Raw genomic sequence first — 14,749 nt, 5'->3', positions numbered from 1 at the left:
TTTCCCCCAGGGCCCCTCTCAACTTTCCTTTCTGCCATCCTTTCCCCTCACGGAAGCTATAATATTTAGAGAGACCCAAGGAAAACAAAGGTGAACATTTTTTTTCAAGCGCTATCTACCTACTTCTAAATCTGTTCTTGTGGCTCTGTCACTCGGAGACGGTCAATCAAATGTCTTTTTAGACAACCCTATTTATGTTAGGGGACCTGAGCCTGACAAAGCTGAATTCCTCTGGAATTGAGCTGGCCCTAAACCCCAATAACAAGGGAAAGCCGTATGCCCGGGCCGGCCTGGCTTCACCACGGGTGCCAGAGATGGGCAGTGAAACCCTAGTTATGGGGACTTCCTGTTTGGGATCCATGGAGGTCTAACGCAGCTCCACTTGCGGAGCTGACCGGACTGCCGTTTTAACCGGCCGGCGTGGTGAAAATAGCCCGCGGCCGACTGCTCTCAGGCGGGGAGCAGGCAAAGAACGCTCAAGACCCTAGGGTGAGCTAGATCTCGGACGAGGGGGGGCTCTACACAGCGAGTCTCCCCCCGATCCTTGAGGTCCCACCTTGCGACGGGTCGGCTATAATCTCTGCGGCAGTTTTGGGGCCAATTCGGCTGGCATAAGACCTACATACCCAAGCATCGATTGGGGGAAGAAGCTGAGAGGAGAACTTAAAATCGAAACAGCGATTACAACCCGAGAAAAGTGAAGAGAAGGTAAAGATCATTATCTTCTGAGACGGGACAGATTGATAAAAACAGAGAGGAAAAAAAGTAGATTTTTAAACTGCAACAGACTAGTGAAAAGGAGGGGAAGACTCGGCAGGAATCGAATTTAAAAAGAGACTAAGTTTAAAGAAGTTATTAAAGAAATGGGACTATTGTTTTGAATACCTGTGGCTTTGGAGCTGTGAGAAAAAGACACCATCGCGAGATCTGCTGTGGGAAGACGGGAGACAGGAAGTGCGTAATAACAATAGAGTGGCTGGAGAGAAGCGGCCCTTGCTGGAGGGCAGGAAGTAGGGAATCGCCATTTTTAAAAGGGGAAGGGTCGCGGCTTCAGCGGAAGAGGAAGTAGGCCATCTTGGATTACAAAATCATAGAGAAACCATAGAGAAAAGACGCCCGACATTTTGGACTCTTTAAAACTTAATTTCTATAAGAAGACCGGGACATTTAAAATAGAAAAACGTTAAATTTTACGCCACGGAGTTAAGGAAGAGAGCGGATTCGTGGGAGCGAGCTAAAGCAAGCCCCACGATGTCAAAAAAAGAGTGGCAATCGGCAATAGAAAACCTGGATAAAAACCTGGACAAAAAACTTTTAGATATGATTAAAGAACTTAAGGACACGAAATTGGAGCTGATAAAAGAGGTTAAAGAGGTTACACAGACAGTAAAATCGGAGCTGTCAGAAGTGAAAAAAGGTATGGAAACAATACGAAGTGAATTACAAGGAACGCAGCAGAGAGTTAAAACAGTAGAAGACGCGATGGAGAATTTAGCAGACACGCAACAAACAGAGATGAGATTGGTGAAGGGGAGAATGTCAGTTGCAGAAACTAAACATATGGAGAAGCAGCTACGTTTTCGTGGCTTGCCAGAAGTGGAAGGAAAGTCAGCGCAAGAACAGATGACTGAGGTGTTGGCTGAGTACCTGGGGAAGGAGGAGGAGGAAGTTGTGGCTATCCTAGATGTGGCATACCGTGTGAATTCGAGAATAGCAACCCAGAGGAAACTACCAAGAGATGTGATTGTGCAGTTTACAACACGAAATATGAAAGAGAGGATTGTGACAAAACAGTTTCAAGATCCATTGGAGATTGATGGCAAGACGATTATTATAATGAAGGAACTGCCCAGATCAGTGTTACTGGACCGGAAAAAATATAAAGTGCTAATTCAGATTTTGAAGGACATGAAAATCAGGTACAGATGGGAGTTACCGGAAGGAGTGTCCTTTGAGTTTGGAGGGGCCAAAAAACGCATCAGATCTGAGCGAGAGATGGAGCGATTTATTAAGGACAATGAAAAAGACTTACCAACAAGATCATGAGTATGGAGTGTAAAGTATTATCTTGGAATGTAAATGGACTAAACTCACCGAATAAGAGGAAAAATACTTTTCACTGGCTACTAAAACAAAAATGTGACATTGTTTGTTTGCAAGAGACCCATATCAGAAAGCAGGATGTAAAATATTTAAAATCTGGAAAATTGGGCAAAGAATATGTAGCGGCCTCCAACAAGAAAAAAAGAGGAGTGGTGTTGTACATAAAAGAGGAGCTACAGCCAAAATTTGTTATGAGAGATGTGGAAGCTAGATTTGTAGCAGTGGAATGTATTTGGAATTTAAAGAGAGTGTTGGTAGTCGGACTTTATGCACCTAACGGTGCAAAAGAAAGCTTCTTTGAGGATTTAAGGAAGCATTTAGACGATCTTGCATACGACCAGATAATTCTTGCTGGAGACTTCAATGGAGTGACAGACTTGGAACTAGACAAAAAGACTACAACGGCACAAAAGAAAAGAGGACTATTACCAAAGCTTTTTTTTGAGTTGATTCAACAAGAGACTCTTGAAGATGTATGGAGGAGAGAATATCCTAAAAGCAGACAGTTTACTTTTTATTCTGCAAGGCATTCTACATTATCAAGAATTGATATGATCTGGGCCTCAAAAGACTTAGCATTATGGACTAAGGAGGTAGAAATAATGCCTATGGTAGGCTCAGATCACAACCCAATTATGTGGAAATTTGGAAAAAAGAGAAAAAGGAAAGCATGGAGAATAAATGAGGACTTGTTACAGGAAAGAGAGAATATGGAAATACTGAGAAGAGAGACAAAGTTTTTTATACAATACAACGTGAATAAAGAAGTACCAACCAATAAAGTTTGGGATGCTTACAAGGCGGCTGTAAGGGGCATACTAATGGACTTAAATGGTAGAGCAAGAAAGAAGAAAGAGGAGAAAAGACAAGAGATTGAGGAGAAAATAAAAGCCAAAGAAACACAGCTAAAAAAGAGACCAGGGAAAAAGAAGGTATACCAGGAAATTAAAATACTTCAAGAACAGCTAACAGCAATGAGCAATAAAGAATTGGAGTGGAATCTCAAAAGACTGAATCAAAAAGCGTTTGAGGGTGCTAATAAACCTGGGAAGTACCTGGCATGGCAATTGAAGAAGAAAAGGGAAAAGAAGATAATAAATAAAATTTGCGAAGATAACAAAACGTATTTGGAGCAGGCTACCATTAGTAGAGCCTTTTATAAATTTTACGCTAAGCTGTATAATAAAAAAGAAGTAAACAAAGAATCAATAGCGTCATATTTGGAGAAAACCAAACTTCCAGAAATCTCGGAAGCTTGGAGAAATAAGTTGAATAGTGAAGTAACTGACGAGGAAATAAGTAAGGCAATACAATCTGCAAATCTAGGAAAGGCGCCAGGGCCAGATGGACTTACGGCTAAATTCTATAAGACAATGGCTAATGAACTGGCACCATTCCTAAAAGAGGTGATGAATGGGGTTTTAAGGGATCAAAGGATTCCAGAAACTTGGAGTGAAGCGAATATATCATTGATCCCAAAAGAGGGCCAAGACCTGACTAATGTGAAAAATTATAGACCTATATCGCTACTCAACAATGACTACAAAATTTTTGCGAAGATATTGGCGGAGAGATTGAAGGGGTGGCTCTCGGAAGTTATAGAGGAGGAACAAGCAGGCTTTTTGCCAGACAGACAAATAAGAGACAACTTAAGGACAGTGATCAATGCTATTGAATATTATGACAAGCGTTGTGACAAAGAGGTTGGTTTCTTCTTTGTTGACGCTGAAAAAGCGTTTGACAATTTAAACTGGGACTTTATGTTTGCCACTATGGAAAAGCTACAATTGGGAGAAAGATTCATCAGAGCAATTAAGGAAATTTATAGAGACCAGACTGCAGCAATTGTGGTGAATGATGAATTGACCAAGAAATTGACGATAAGTAAAGGAACAAGACAAGGTTGCCCGTTATCTCCATTGTTGTTCATTTTAGTATTGGAGATTCTGATGATACAAATACGTCAAGATGATGAAATTCGTGGAATAAAAATAAAGGACTATTCATACAAGGTCAGAGCATTTGCGGATGACATAATGTTAATTGTAGAGGACCCATTGGAGAACATGCCAAGAGTGATAGATAAGATCAAGGAGTTTGGAGACTTGGCAGGTTTCTTCATTAACAAAAAGAAGTCAAAGATATTATGCAAAAATATGACTAAGCAGAAACAACAATTGTTAATGGAAACAACGGATTGTGAAGTAACAAGTAAAGTGAAATATTTGGGAGTCGAATTAACTGCAAAGAACATAGATCTATTCAAAAACAATTATGAAAAACTATGGACTCAGATAGAGAGAGACTTGATTAAATGGAATAGATTGAATTTGTCATGGTTGGGTAGGATTGCAGCAGTTAAGATGAATGTGTTACCAAGAGTAATGTTTTTGCTACAGACAATACCAATCATCAGAGACTCCAAACAATTTGAAAAATGGCAGAGGAAAATATCAGATTTTGTTTGGGCAGGCAAGAAGCCTCGAGTGAAAGTGAAAGTTTTACAAGATGCAAAGGAAAGAGGCGGAATGCAACTGCCCAATCTGAGACTTTATCATGATGCAATCTGCCTAGTTTGGTTGAAAGAATGGATGACATTAAAGAACAAGAAACTATTAGCCCTAGAGGGATATAAAAAAATATTTGGATGGCACGCATATTTATGGCATGACAAAGTAAAGGTCAACTCGATGTTCCTGCATCACTTTGTTCGGAGAAGTCTATACATAATCTGGAAGAAGTACAGAATTTATCTACAAGAAGGAACCCCTTTGTGGGTGGTTCCATATGAGGTGATAGACCCGAGAGCTGTTGATAATGAACAACAATGTTTAACGTATAAAGAAATAACTAAAACTGAAGCATCCAAACTTAGAATAAAGACACAAGAGGAACTATCACCTAACTACGATTGGTTCCAGTATAGACAGATCAGAGACTTATATAATTCGGACTCTGTAAAGGGAGGTATACGAATAGAGAATTCGGAACTAGAGCAGACCCTTCTTAAAGAAGATAAGAAAAGAATATCCAAGGTATACCAAGTATTGTTGAAGTGGTATACCGAGGATGAGATAGTTAAAACACAAATGGTGAAATGGGCTATAAACTTTAATAAAGAAATAACAATGGAGGCATGGGAATACTTGTGGAAAACTACAATGAAGACAACGACATGTATTAATATCAAAGAGAACATTCATAAAATGATCTATCGTTGGTACATGACACCAAAGAAGATTGCGCTAGGGAATTTGAATACTTCTAATAAATGCTGGAAATGTAAGAAGCATGAGGGCTCCCTCTATCATATGTGGTGGTCGTGTGAGGTAGCCAGGCAGTACTGGGGGGAAATAATAAGAGAAATGAGTGAAATTTTACAATTTCAAATTAATAAGAACCCAGAACTCCTGCTACTGAACTTGGGAATGGAGGGAATTCCAGCCCAACACAGGACGTTGATATTTTATATGACAGCAGCAGCTAGACTTTTGTATGCGCAAAAATGGAAAGTACAAGAAGTGCCAACTATTGAAGATTGGACTTACAAATTGCTGTATATGGCTGAAATGGACAAGATGACAAGAAAATTGAGAGATCTGGACTCAGGGCAGTTCAACACAGACTGGGAGAAGCTGAAACAATACCTGGAGAAGAAATGGGAGGTGGGAGGAAAACTGTGGCAGTTTGAGAACTACTGAAGTATTGAAGTAGAGGGGGGAGACTTTACCGGGGGGAGAAGAGATAAATGTGAATTAATAAGCAGTCAGATTAATAGATTGACATATATATAGATATATATAGGTTAACAAACAGAACATAGAGAAAATAATTAATTATAAGGACTAAATATAAGGAGCGATTAACTAACAATATTTTCTTTTTTTTCTGACAAGATTTGTACCAAACTGAATGTCTGAAGATATAGATGGGTCAAATTGATTGACTACGTGAGGAGAGATATATAGAACTATTATAAAAAGATAGAATGAGTAATATATATAGAGAATAAGTCAAATTGTTTGACATAAACGAATGTATGATCTATATGGTTTATGATATATAGAAATACCTGAAATTGAAAAATTGAGATAAATTGTTTATCTAAGATAGAAACAAAGGCTTACAGTTTGGGCATATAATGTTAAAAATAGTTAAGGATGTACTGCTTAGAATAATGGAGAATATATATTTGTTTTAGATAGAGGAAGCTAATAAAATTAAGGGAAAGGGGACAAAGGGTTGGAAAGCTGTTGGAAGTCAACAAAAAGGGGGGGGGAAAGGGAGGGGGTTAGAGATGAAAAAATTGGGGAAAATTGAATGTAAATGTGGAAATAATGGATTCTAACCCAATAAAAATTTTTCAAAAAAAAAAAAAAAAGAAACCCTAGTTATGGGATCACTAATGGGAAGCCTATTTACAACTATACCAATATGTGTATATATATGAATATAAATCAAATATAACCTAACTCTAACTGCTGCTTCTCCTGATGATCCCTATTTACTGTGTTAAGCAAGCTATGCTTGGTTCCCTATCAATTAAGTTGAGGGAAAGTAGCCACTGAACGCCTACAAACTGGCCTACCTTCCGAAGACACTATTTAACGGGGAAAACTTTTCTGTTGTGTTTCTGTGTGGGGTGTGGATGTGGTGTTCAGAAAATGCACCTCCCCCCACCCAGGCAAGCAGAAGCCCACCCCTATGCCCACCCAAAGGTTAAACCCAGGGAGTCACAGACTCACCAGTCCTGCAGTCCAATGGTGGACAGGCAGACAGGCGGGCAGGAAGTCCTCTCTTCCTCAGCAGCAGGTGAGACGATGCCCTGCAAGCCGCCGAAGCGGTGAGAGTGTCTCGCCTCTCTAGGCCAGGAACAGAAAAGTGGGAGGTTAGCAGAGATCCGTAAACAGCACAACCCCCAAAAGTTAAGGCCCAGGCATGGTTTTGGCCTGGCCAGGCCCGGAGCCACAGTGCAGAGCCAGGCCACAGAGTTGAAGAGAGCAAACATGCAGCAGTGAGGCAAACCCCTGGCACCCAAAGTTCCCTGGCTGGCACCAAAAGTTAAAAGGACACCAGGCCCAGGCATGGTTTTGGCCTGGCCTGGCCCAGAGCCACAGTGCAGAGCCAGGCCACAGAGTTGAAGAGAGCAAACATGCAGCAGTGAGGCAAACCCCTGGCACCTAAAGTTCCCTGGCTGGCACCAAAAGTTAAAAGGTCACCAGGCCCAGGCATGGTTTTGGCCTGGCCAGGCCCGGAGCCACTGTGCAGAGCCAGGCCACAGAGTTGAAGAGAGCAAACAAGCAAGCAGTGAGGCAAGCCCCCCAGAAAAAATGCTCCCACTTTGGTTCCCTGGCTGACATAAGACAGGGAACAACAATCCAAGCCTTAAGAAGACCCAGGCCCACTCTGCAGGCAAATCTAGTGTCACAGTGAAGCATTTTTAAGCAGAGGCCAGCAGAGTGGCCCAGCATCAATTTAAACAAACTCTGTGCCTTCCCTTCCTCCCATCTCTCCCCTAAATAAAAAATCTTTCCTACCAGTCCTCTCCTGAATGTCCAGCCCTGAGTTGAACCACAGGCAGAAGTCCACTCCACAGGCAGAAGTCCACTCGGTGCAGTCCAGTCGAGTTCAGAAGGTCAGGCCAAGGCAGAGACAGTGAAGAAAAAGCACTCTCACACGGTCTCTCTCCAGCAGCAATAGAGACTGTCCCAAAGTCCAGCCTCTATTTTAAATCCCCTGTTGCTGCCTCTTCCAAAGAATCCATTGGCTGGAAGAAGGATGCAGCAGTGGGATTGGACACTCCTAAGTCCCCCCTCCCTTGCCTGACCTCCCCTCTCCCCCCCTTGCACTCCTACTCTATCACTCCTGCTCACCCCTCCCCTACCTGAAATCCAGGCGGGAATCTCTTGCTGCTTGCTTTGCATTGCATTTTTGCAAGTGCAATGCTAGCAAGCAAGCCTTGCAAACCTTGCAAAGCAAGGATTCCCGCCTTTTCTAGCTAGAGGGGAGGGGTGAGGAGGAGGTAGTGAGTCACTCACTCCTTCTCCCCCCTTCCCCTCTTCAAAGAGCCCGCATGAAGCTGTAGCTTCCTGCAGGATTTTGCTAGCCGGTTGCAAATGCAAATAGCTAGCAAAATGGCGATTCTCTGATTACTGAAACATACCGAATCGATTCGGTAATCTCTGTTTCGGTAATCAGAAAAGTTTCAGTAATACTGAAACAAGCCGAAATGGGTCTGATTCGGTAATTTTTACTGAATCAGATTACCAAATTGCACACCCCTACTTCGCAGCAGCTAACAGGACATACCTGCAATCATAGTCCTATATAATGTGTCGAATTTATAGAACCTTTTCAGTGCAATACCAAAGAAAGTACGTGGTTGCATTGGGGCCAAAGTATTCATGGTATGTTGTTGCAATATAAGAAGAAAGCGTAATGCCAAACATAGCTCTGCTGAGGTAAAAGTTACCCACGTTATTAGATCGTAACGAAGTACGACACTGCCACTATATCGATGTCGTCCACAGCACAGATCCAGCAGGAGCTGTACTAAACATCTCAACTGGAGCAGGGGAAGTTTTTTCCTATATTTCTTCCTTTTATCAGACCTGGAGGGAGGAAGTGGGCTTGCTGCTGTGTGTGGATCTCTGAATTGGGAGAAGTTGCCAGATACAAGGACTACCCTGTAGCAACATGCATTGCTGAAACATGTTTCTATATGTAATTCAGGGCCAGTAAGCTCATCTCTGTATAATCATTTCACGAGTGATTTTCCTGCCCTAATAGGTATATGCATGCTCAATATTTATATTTTTAGTGTTTAAAACACAACATGTCACCTCTTCAATCTTGTAATTAAAATACCTTTAGGAAGGGAAATAGAGAGTAATCTGAGGATTTACCTTAATTGCAAACTTTTGATTTTATACCAGTATAGTAGTTTGTAGTCATCATGAGATTAGCAGTGTGCTGAGCAGACCAATAGAGACCCCTGTTCCTCTGACATATTTTCTGAGGTTCCCTGAGGCAAGGAACAGTGCAATCCTATGCATATTCACAAGTAAGTACTAACAAGTTCAATGGGGCTCACTCCCAAGTGAGTCTTTAGGTTTGCAGCCAAAAATACTTTTACTGAATTAAGTCTTGAACAAAAACTTCCAAGATAATGCCAATGATTTTTACCGAAACTCTGACCTTTCTATTCCTTGATCTTTCAGTCAAGAAATTCACCGCTGTTATCTATATCATGGCATATCAGTCAATGGTACAAAAGCTTTGCAAAATGTAGGAGCCAGCAATTTTTCACGCAGCAAATAGGAAGGCAAGCTTGTTTCTTGCCTCTCCCATAGCAATATGCCTGTCTTCAAGCCTCAGTGTTGTAAGCACCAGTCTTTGGATTTTTGAATCCCTGAAATGAAAACATACTATATATTCTGGTTGCCTGCTCTTTGTTCAGCCCCATCTATATTTTATTTATTTACTTCATTTATATCCTGCCTTTTCCCCCAATGGGAACCCAAAACAGCTGACATCATTCTGTCCTCCATTTTCTCCTCACCATAATCCTGTGAGGAAGGTTAGGCTGAGTGTGACTGGCCCAAGGTTACCCAGCAAGCTTGCATGGAAGAATGGGGACCTGAACCAGAGTCCTCCAACCCGTATGCATCCATTTTGCCATTTCATTTTCTACCTCCCCAGAGCAATTAGCCATTAAATGAGTTAAGCACCATATTCCATGCAAGATATAAAGACTTTTGGAGCATCCCCATGTTTTTTCTTGGTTTTCAATAACACTAACATTGTTCAAAGTCAGAAAGATGATTATTTTCTCACAGAAAAGTGCTGTGAAACTTAGAAAGCTTTTTTTAAAAAAACCTGAAGATAACATCAAACATGGCTTAAATCCCATGGAGTTTTTCCACAGGTGGAATAAGTTCCAGTCATGGAACACTTTTAATTTATTCATTTAAAGCATTTATTAGCCACCTTTCTACCTTATAAAAGTTCAAAGCAGCTTACAGTATTTTATTTATTTATTTATGTCATTTATATTACACAGTGTGAGATTAGTACAATCGGTATTAAGGATATTTCCAAAAACAATGCCATAGGTAAAATAAATACAAGTTTATAAAGCCGTAGCATTAGCAAGAATCCAATATAGAGTTGACGAAATGCTGAAACAGAACATAAGCAATTCTAGGACTGACATTAGATAACATGAAGCATAGGTAGCACATAGGAGTACATATTTGAAGCAACAGATAATATGTAAGGCAACATACTGGTGAAGTCTATGGTCCCTAACTCATTAGTGAAGCCTCTGAGACCCCCTCCCTACAATACAGCCTGCCTATCAGAGTAAAAAGCCTTTTTGAATAATTTGGTTTTGTATTGTTTGTGGAAAGCCAGAAGAGGGGGGCCTCTCCTGACCTCAGGCAAGCTGTTCCACACAGTAGGGGCCACCACAGAGAAAGCCCATGTATTGGCTGTTGTTGATTTCACCTATGTGCAGGCTGGCACCTGCAATCACAGTCTTTCTTCACTTTCCTATCTCATAGCAACCTGAAATGCTCCCCATCCTGTTTGAGAAGTTAAGGTATCAAGATTTTTTTTTAAAATTTATAAATTCTAATTTCCTCCTTGAATTAATGAGCATTAAAAACTGCACTTTTTTAAAATAGAAAATGTTCTTTCAGAATCAGTTGGATGGTTTCATTCACCATGCAGTATGCATCTCATTGGCCATGCTGTAGCAGTAGAGCCGCCCTAAAGGAGTACACTGTATAGTATGCACAGGAGAGCTTGCATCATAAATGTGGGTACAATATTTAGCCACAAGAGGGCAATGCTTTAACAGTCAAATCACAGGATATTTTCTTAGACAAGTATGCACATTCGCTGCTTTAAAGGGAACACTGGGCAGGGTAAATCCACTGAGAATGTTCCACAACCAGAGCTGCTTAACAGAAGTCCACTTTTTGCATTATTTTTCATATTGTTGAATTTGTGTGAGAGGGTGACACATCAGGGCCAGGGTTTGGCGCCACCTGGCAAGGTAGTTTTTAACATGCTTTTCAATGACTTTATTATTTCTTAGTGAGATTCAAGGGAGACAACTTCTGACACGCATCTTAGTATATTGACAGATGCATAACAGTGTAACTTTTGGAATATTTGTAGGGCAAGACGTTTTATGCAGGAACAGTTATTGATGTTTGTTGTATCTTTGCATGCTAAAAAAGTGACCTTTCTGAAGTTACTGAGGTGCATCTACTGGCCTATCTTGAGTCCTTTTGCGTTGAAAGCAAATCCATTATTTAATGGTTTCACATTCCTAAGGGATAAAGTGCAACACCACAAACTTGATCAAAACTGGTTTTTGGAAAACCTGGATTAAGGCTCAGTTAGCTGCAGAACAGTATTTTAAGGTGTGTGAATCCCTTTTCAAAAATCTGTCTCCAGAAGCTAAAACAACTTTTAGCATGAAGCCAAGGTGGGTCAACGGGTGCCCATGAAAGGGGCCTTGCTAACCAAATTCAGAAGCAGCCCTATTATCTATGTATCTTTTCGTGAGAAGGCCAATATCTGATCGGCCTGTGTGGTCCAGTAGCTTGAGTGTGCGGTTCAGGCTTTAGGGAAAAGGTCGAGTGTCACCTGAGCCGCGGGTTCAGAGCAGCCTGGGCTGTACCCTCACTGTACGTCCACGTGTCTACAGGCTGCGGCAAGGCCTGCAGAGTCCGACGAAACCCGCCCAGATGAGGGGCAGTTGCGTTTCTATGCAAAAAGCAAGCAGCGTCACCACAGCCTTGGCTGGCAGGCAGGCGAGCGCCCTCTCGCTCTCCCCCGAAAACGCCGGCAGCTCTCTGACGTCTCGCTGAGATCAGTGCCTGCGCTCTCCGCCACGCAAAGCAGCGAGGCCGGTGGCTGTCTGTCCCGAGCACCCTCTTCCCCCGCCTACAATTCCGAGCGCAGCCCAGGGAGGCGGCCTGGCGAGAGCCACCAGGAAAGAGCGCCGAAGCAGCCCGCTTCGGCATCCCTTCTGCTCCGAAGGCGACCCCCATAGCAGCCCCGCGGCTTGCAACTGCTTCACTGCGCCATGCAGCGCAGGTCTTCGGGACGGGCCCGCGGACTTCCCGCGCTCGCTCGCTGGCACCGACAAGCGCGGCCGGCGAAGTCCCTGTCCAAAGCAGCAGGAAAAGCCACACGAACTGGGCGCTGTCGCCAGCACTCTTCCCTCCCCCCGGCCCCCGCTGCACACCGCGGTGCAGAACAATCCGAGGCCGCCCAGTGGGGTTTCCCAGTCCCTTGGGAGCGGCCGGGATGTGGGGCGGCGGGGGCGAGGACCAGCCCTTGCGGCGGCGGCTGCCCGCGGGATCAAAGGTGGCGAAGCTGCAGAGGGAAAGGCGGGGCGGGGGTAGCGCTCCCAGGCCAATCCGCGGCGGCGGCGGCGGCGGCTCCTCGCGCTTCCATGGCAGGATCCTCCTACCCTCTCCGCCCTCTCCGCCTCCCGGGGCTTCTCCGGCACCCCCTCCCTGCCGCCGCCGCCGCCGTCACAAGGGGCAGGAGGTGGAGCCGCGCTCGGTATAAAGGCGCCAGGGAGGCAACTCGCCGCCAGGTCTCCCTTCCACATGCCGGACGTTGTGGCTCGGACTGGCGCTTGTGAGTAGCCCAAGAGCAGCGTGACAGTCCGGCGAGGCAGCGGTAGGAGGCGGGCGCCGGCGAGAGGCGACGCCTGAGTCCGACCAGGTGCGAAGGCTCCCCTGCCCCGCGCGCCCTCCGCCCACAGCAACGCCGCTTCGGACCTGCCTGCGACGCCTGTCGAGCGCTTCCAATGAGCGCCGCCGCCCTGGACAGCCTGGACTCGCTGTCGTGCTACCGGAGCTGGTCGCTGGAGCCCGCCAATTTCTACGACTCCAAGGCGGGCGACGGCGGCGAACTGAGTCCGTCGTGTAAGGCGGGCGGCATAAGCGCAGTGGCTGCCGAGGAGCCGAGCGCCATGCCTTCGGGCGCAGGCGGCGGCAGCCGGGACCTGGCCGAGCTGAGCGCCGCAGCCACGGCCATGTACGAGGACGAGAGCGCCATCGACTTCAGCTCCTACATCGACTCCATGGCGGCCGTGCCCAACTTGGAGCTTTGCAACGACGAGCTCTTCGCAGACCTCTTCAACAACAACCACAAGGGCGGCGAGCGCGGCGGCGCCGCCGCCTACGGGGACTACCTGCCCGCGCCCCACCCGCCGCCTCAGGCCGCGACGGGGGGCAGCGCCTTGGCCAGCCTGCTGCACGCTAGCGTCCCTCCCGGGCCGCTGCGGGGCGCCGTCAAGCAGGAGCCCGACTGGGGGGACGAGGCGTCGGGCTCCGGGTCGGCCTCGCTGCTGCCCTCGCAGATCGCCGCCTGCGCCCAGACCATCGTCAACCTGAGCGGGCAGCCCACGCCGCCCACCTCCCCGGAGCCGCCGGGCAGCGCCTCGCCGTCCAGCTACAGCAGCCGCTCCTCCGCCTCCTCGTCGTCGGGCGGCAAGGAGCGGGCGGCCAAGAAGTGCGTGGACAGGTTCAGTCCGGAGTACCGGCAGCGGCGGGAGCGCAACAACATCGCCGTGCGCAAGAGCCGCGACAAAGCCAAGCGCCGCAACCAGGAGATGCAGCAGAAGCTGGTGGAGCTATCCGCCGAGAACGAGCGCCTGCACAAGAAGATCGAGCAGCTGAGCCGGGACTTAAGCAGCCTCCGACACTTCTTCAAGCAGCTGCCCAACGCCTCCTTCCTGCAGCCCCCCTCGGCCACAGACTGCCGGTAACTGGCTGCAAGGGGGCGCTTCGGCCTGGGGCCCCACAGACTTTGAACTTCTTCTTCCAGAATACCTCAGAGAGCCACGCAGAGCAGCGGGAGCTGCAGGGGACAGGAATGCCAGTGTGCGCGCCTCGGTGTGGAGAGGGCGAGGAGCCCTGCTGGGCGCCCAGATTGTGCCCTCGGTGTGCGGAGGCGGTGGCTCCTGACAGCCCTGCCTGCTGCCTTCCTAAGGACAGAGAAAGGGAACCGGGAGGTCAGAAACACACGGAATAAGCTGGCTTTCACCTTTCTTTTTGAATGAACTAAGCCTGGGTCTTTAAACCACAAAACTTGCCAAAAATAGTGAAAAAAGAAAAGCTAAATGTTGCCTTTTTCTTCCTAAATTATTTTTGTAATGATAGGGGTGGGGTTATTTTTTCCTTAACTCGTACTGATGCAGCTATGGTACTTTGTAAGAAATGATTTTCAAACACTTTTTATTGTAAACAAGAGGAAAAAAATAAGACTGAGCATGCTCAAAACTTTTATATCAGTTTTTACATCATTTCTAGAAATAAAAACACTTCAAAATTTATTTTGACTTTGTTGTGGTGAGCACAAATAATGGGAAGAGATAAACTTGCTGGTTTTTGCTAAAGAAAAGGTTAAAGCACAGAGAGTGTTTGTCCAGTTGACATACGATGAAAATAAGAGTTCCAGGAGATGATATCCTTACAGTTCATAGCAGTAATATACTGGCTGCAGTCATATGCAGGATTGGGTGTACCTGAGCCCAGTGAAACCAACTGGCTTACCTCCATAGGACTGAGCTGCCTGGGTTGTCGCCAAAGTCTCTCAAAAGGGGTGGAATTTT

The 14,749-nt window shown here is 45.5% G+C and overlaps 1 protein-coding gene across 1 annotated transcript; it reads left to right on the top strand.

The window, feature by feature from the left end:
• The first annotated feature begins 12,695 nt into the window (after window positions 1-12,695).
• Window positions 12,696-14,470, top strand: CEBPD (CCAAT enhancer binding protein delta). Its single transcript, XM_054984297.1, has one exon. The coding sequence runs from the start codon at window positions 12,941-12,943 to the stop codon at window positions 13,901-13,903; it is 963 nt and encodes a 320-aa protein (XP_054840272.1). The 5' UTR covers window positions 12,696-12,940; the 3' UTR covers window positions 13,904-14,470.
• Window positions 14,471-14,749: the final 279 nt, after the last annotated feature.

The sequence above is a fragment of the Eublepharis macularius genome, chromosome 7 (genome assembly GCF_028583425.1).
Source record: "Eublepharis macularius isolate TG4126 chromosome 7, MPM_Emac_v1.0, whole genome shotgun sequence".
Taxonomy (NCBI): domain Eukaryota; kingdom Metazoa; phylum Chordata; class Lepidosauria; order Squamata; family Eublepharidae; genus Eublepharis; species Eublepharis macularius.
This window is presented reverse-complemented; position numbering and strand designations above follow the sequence as displayed.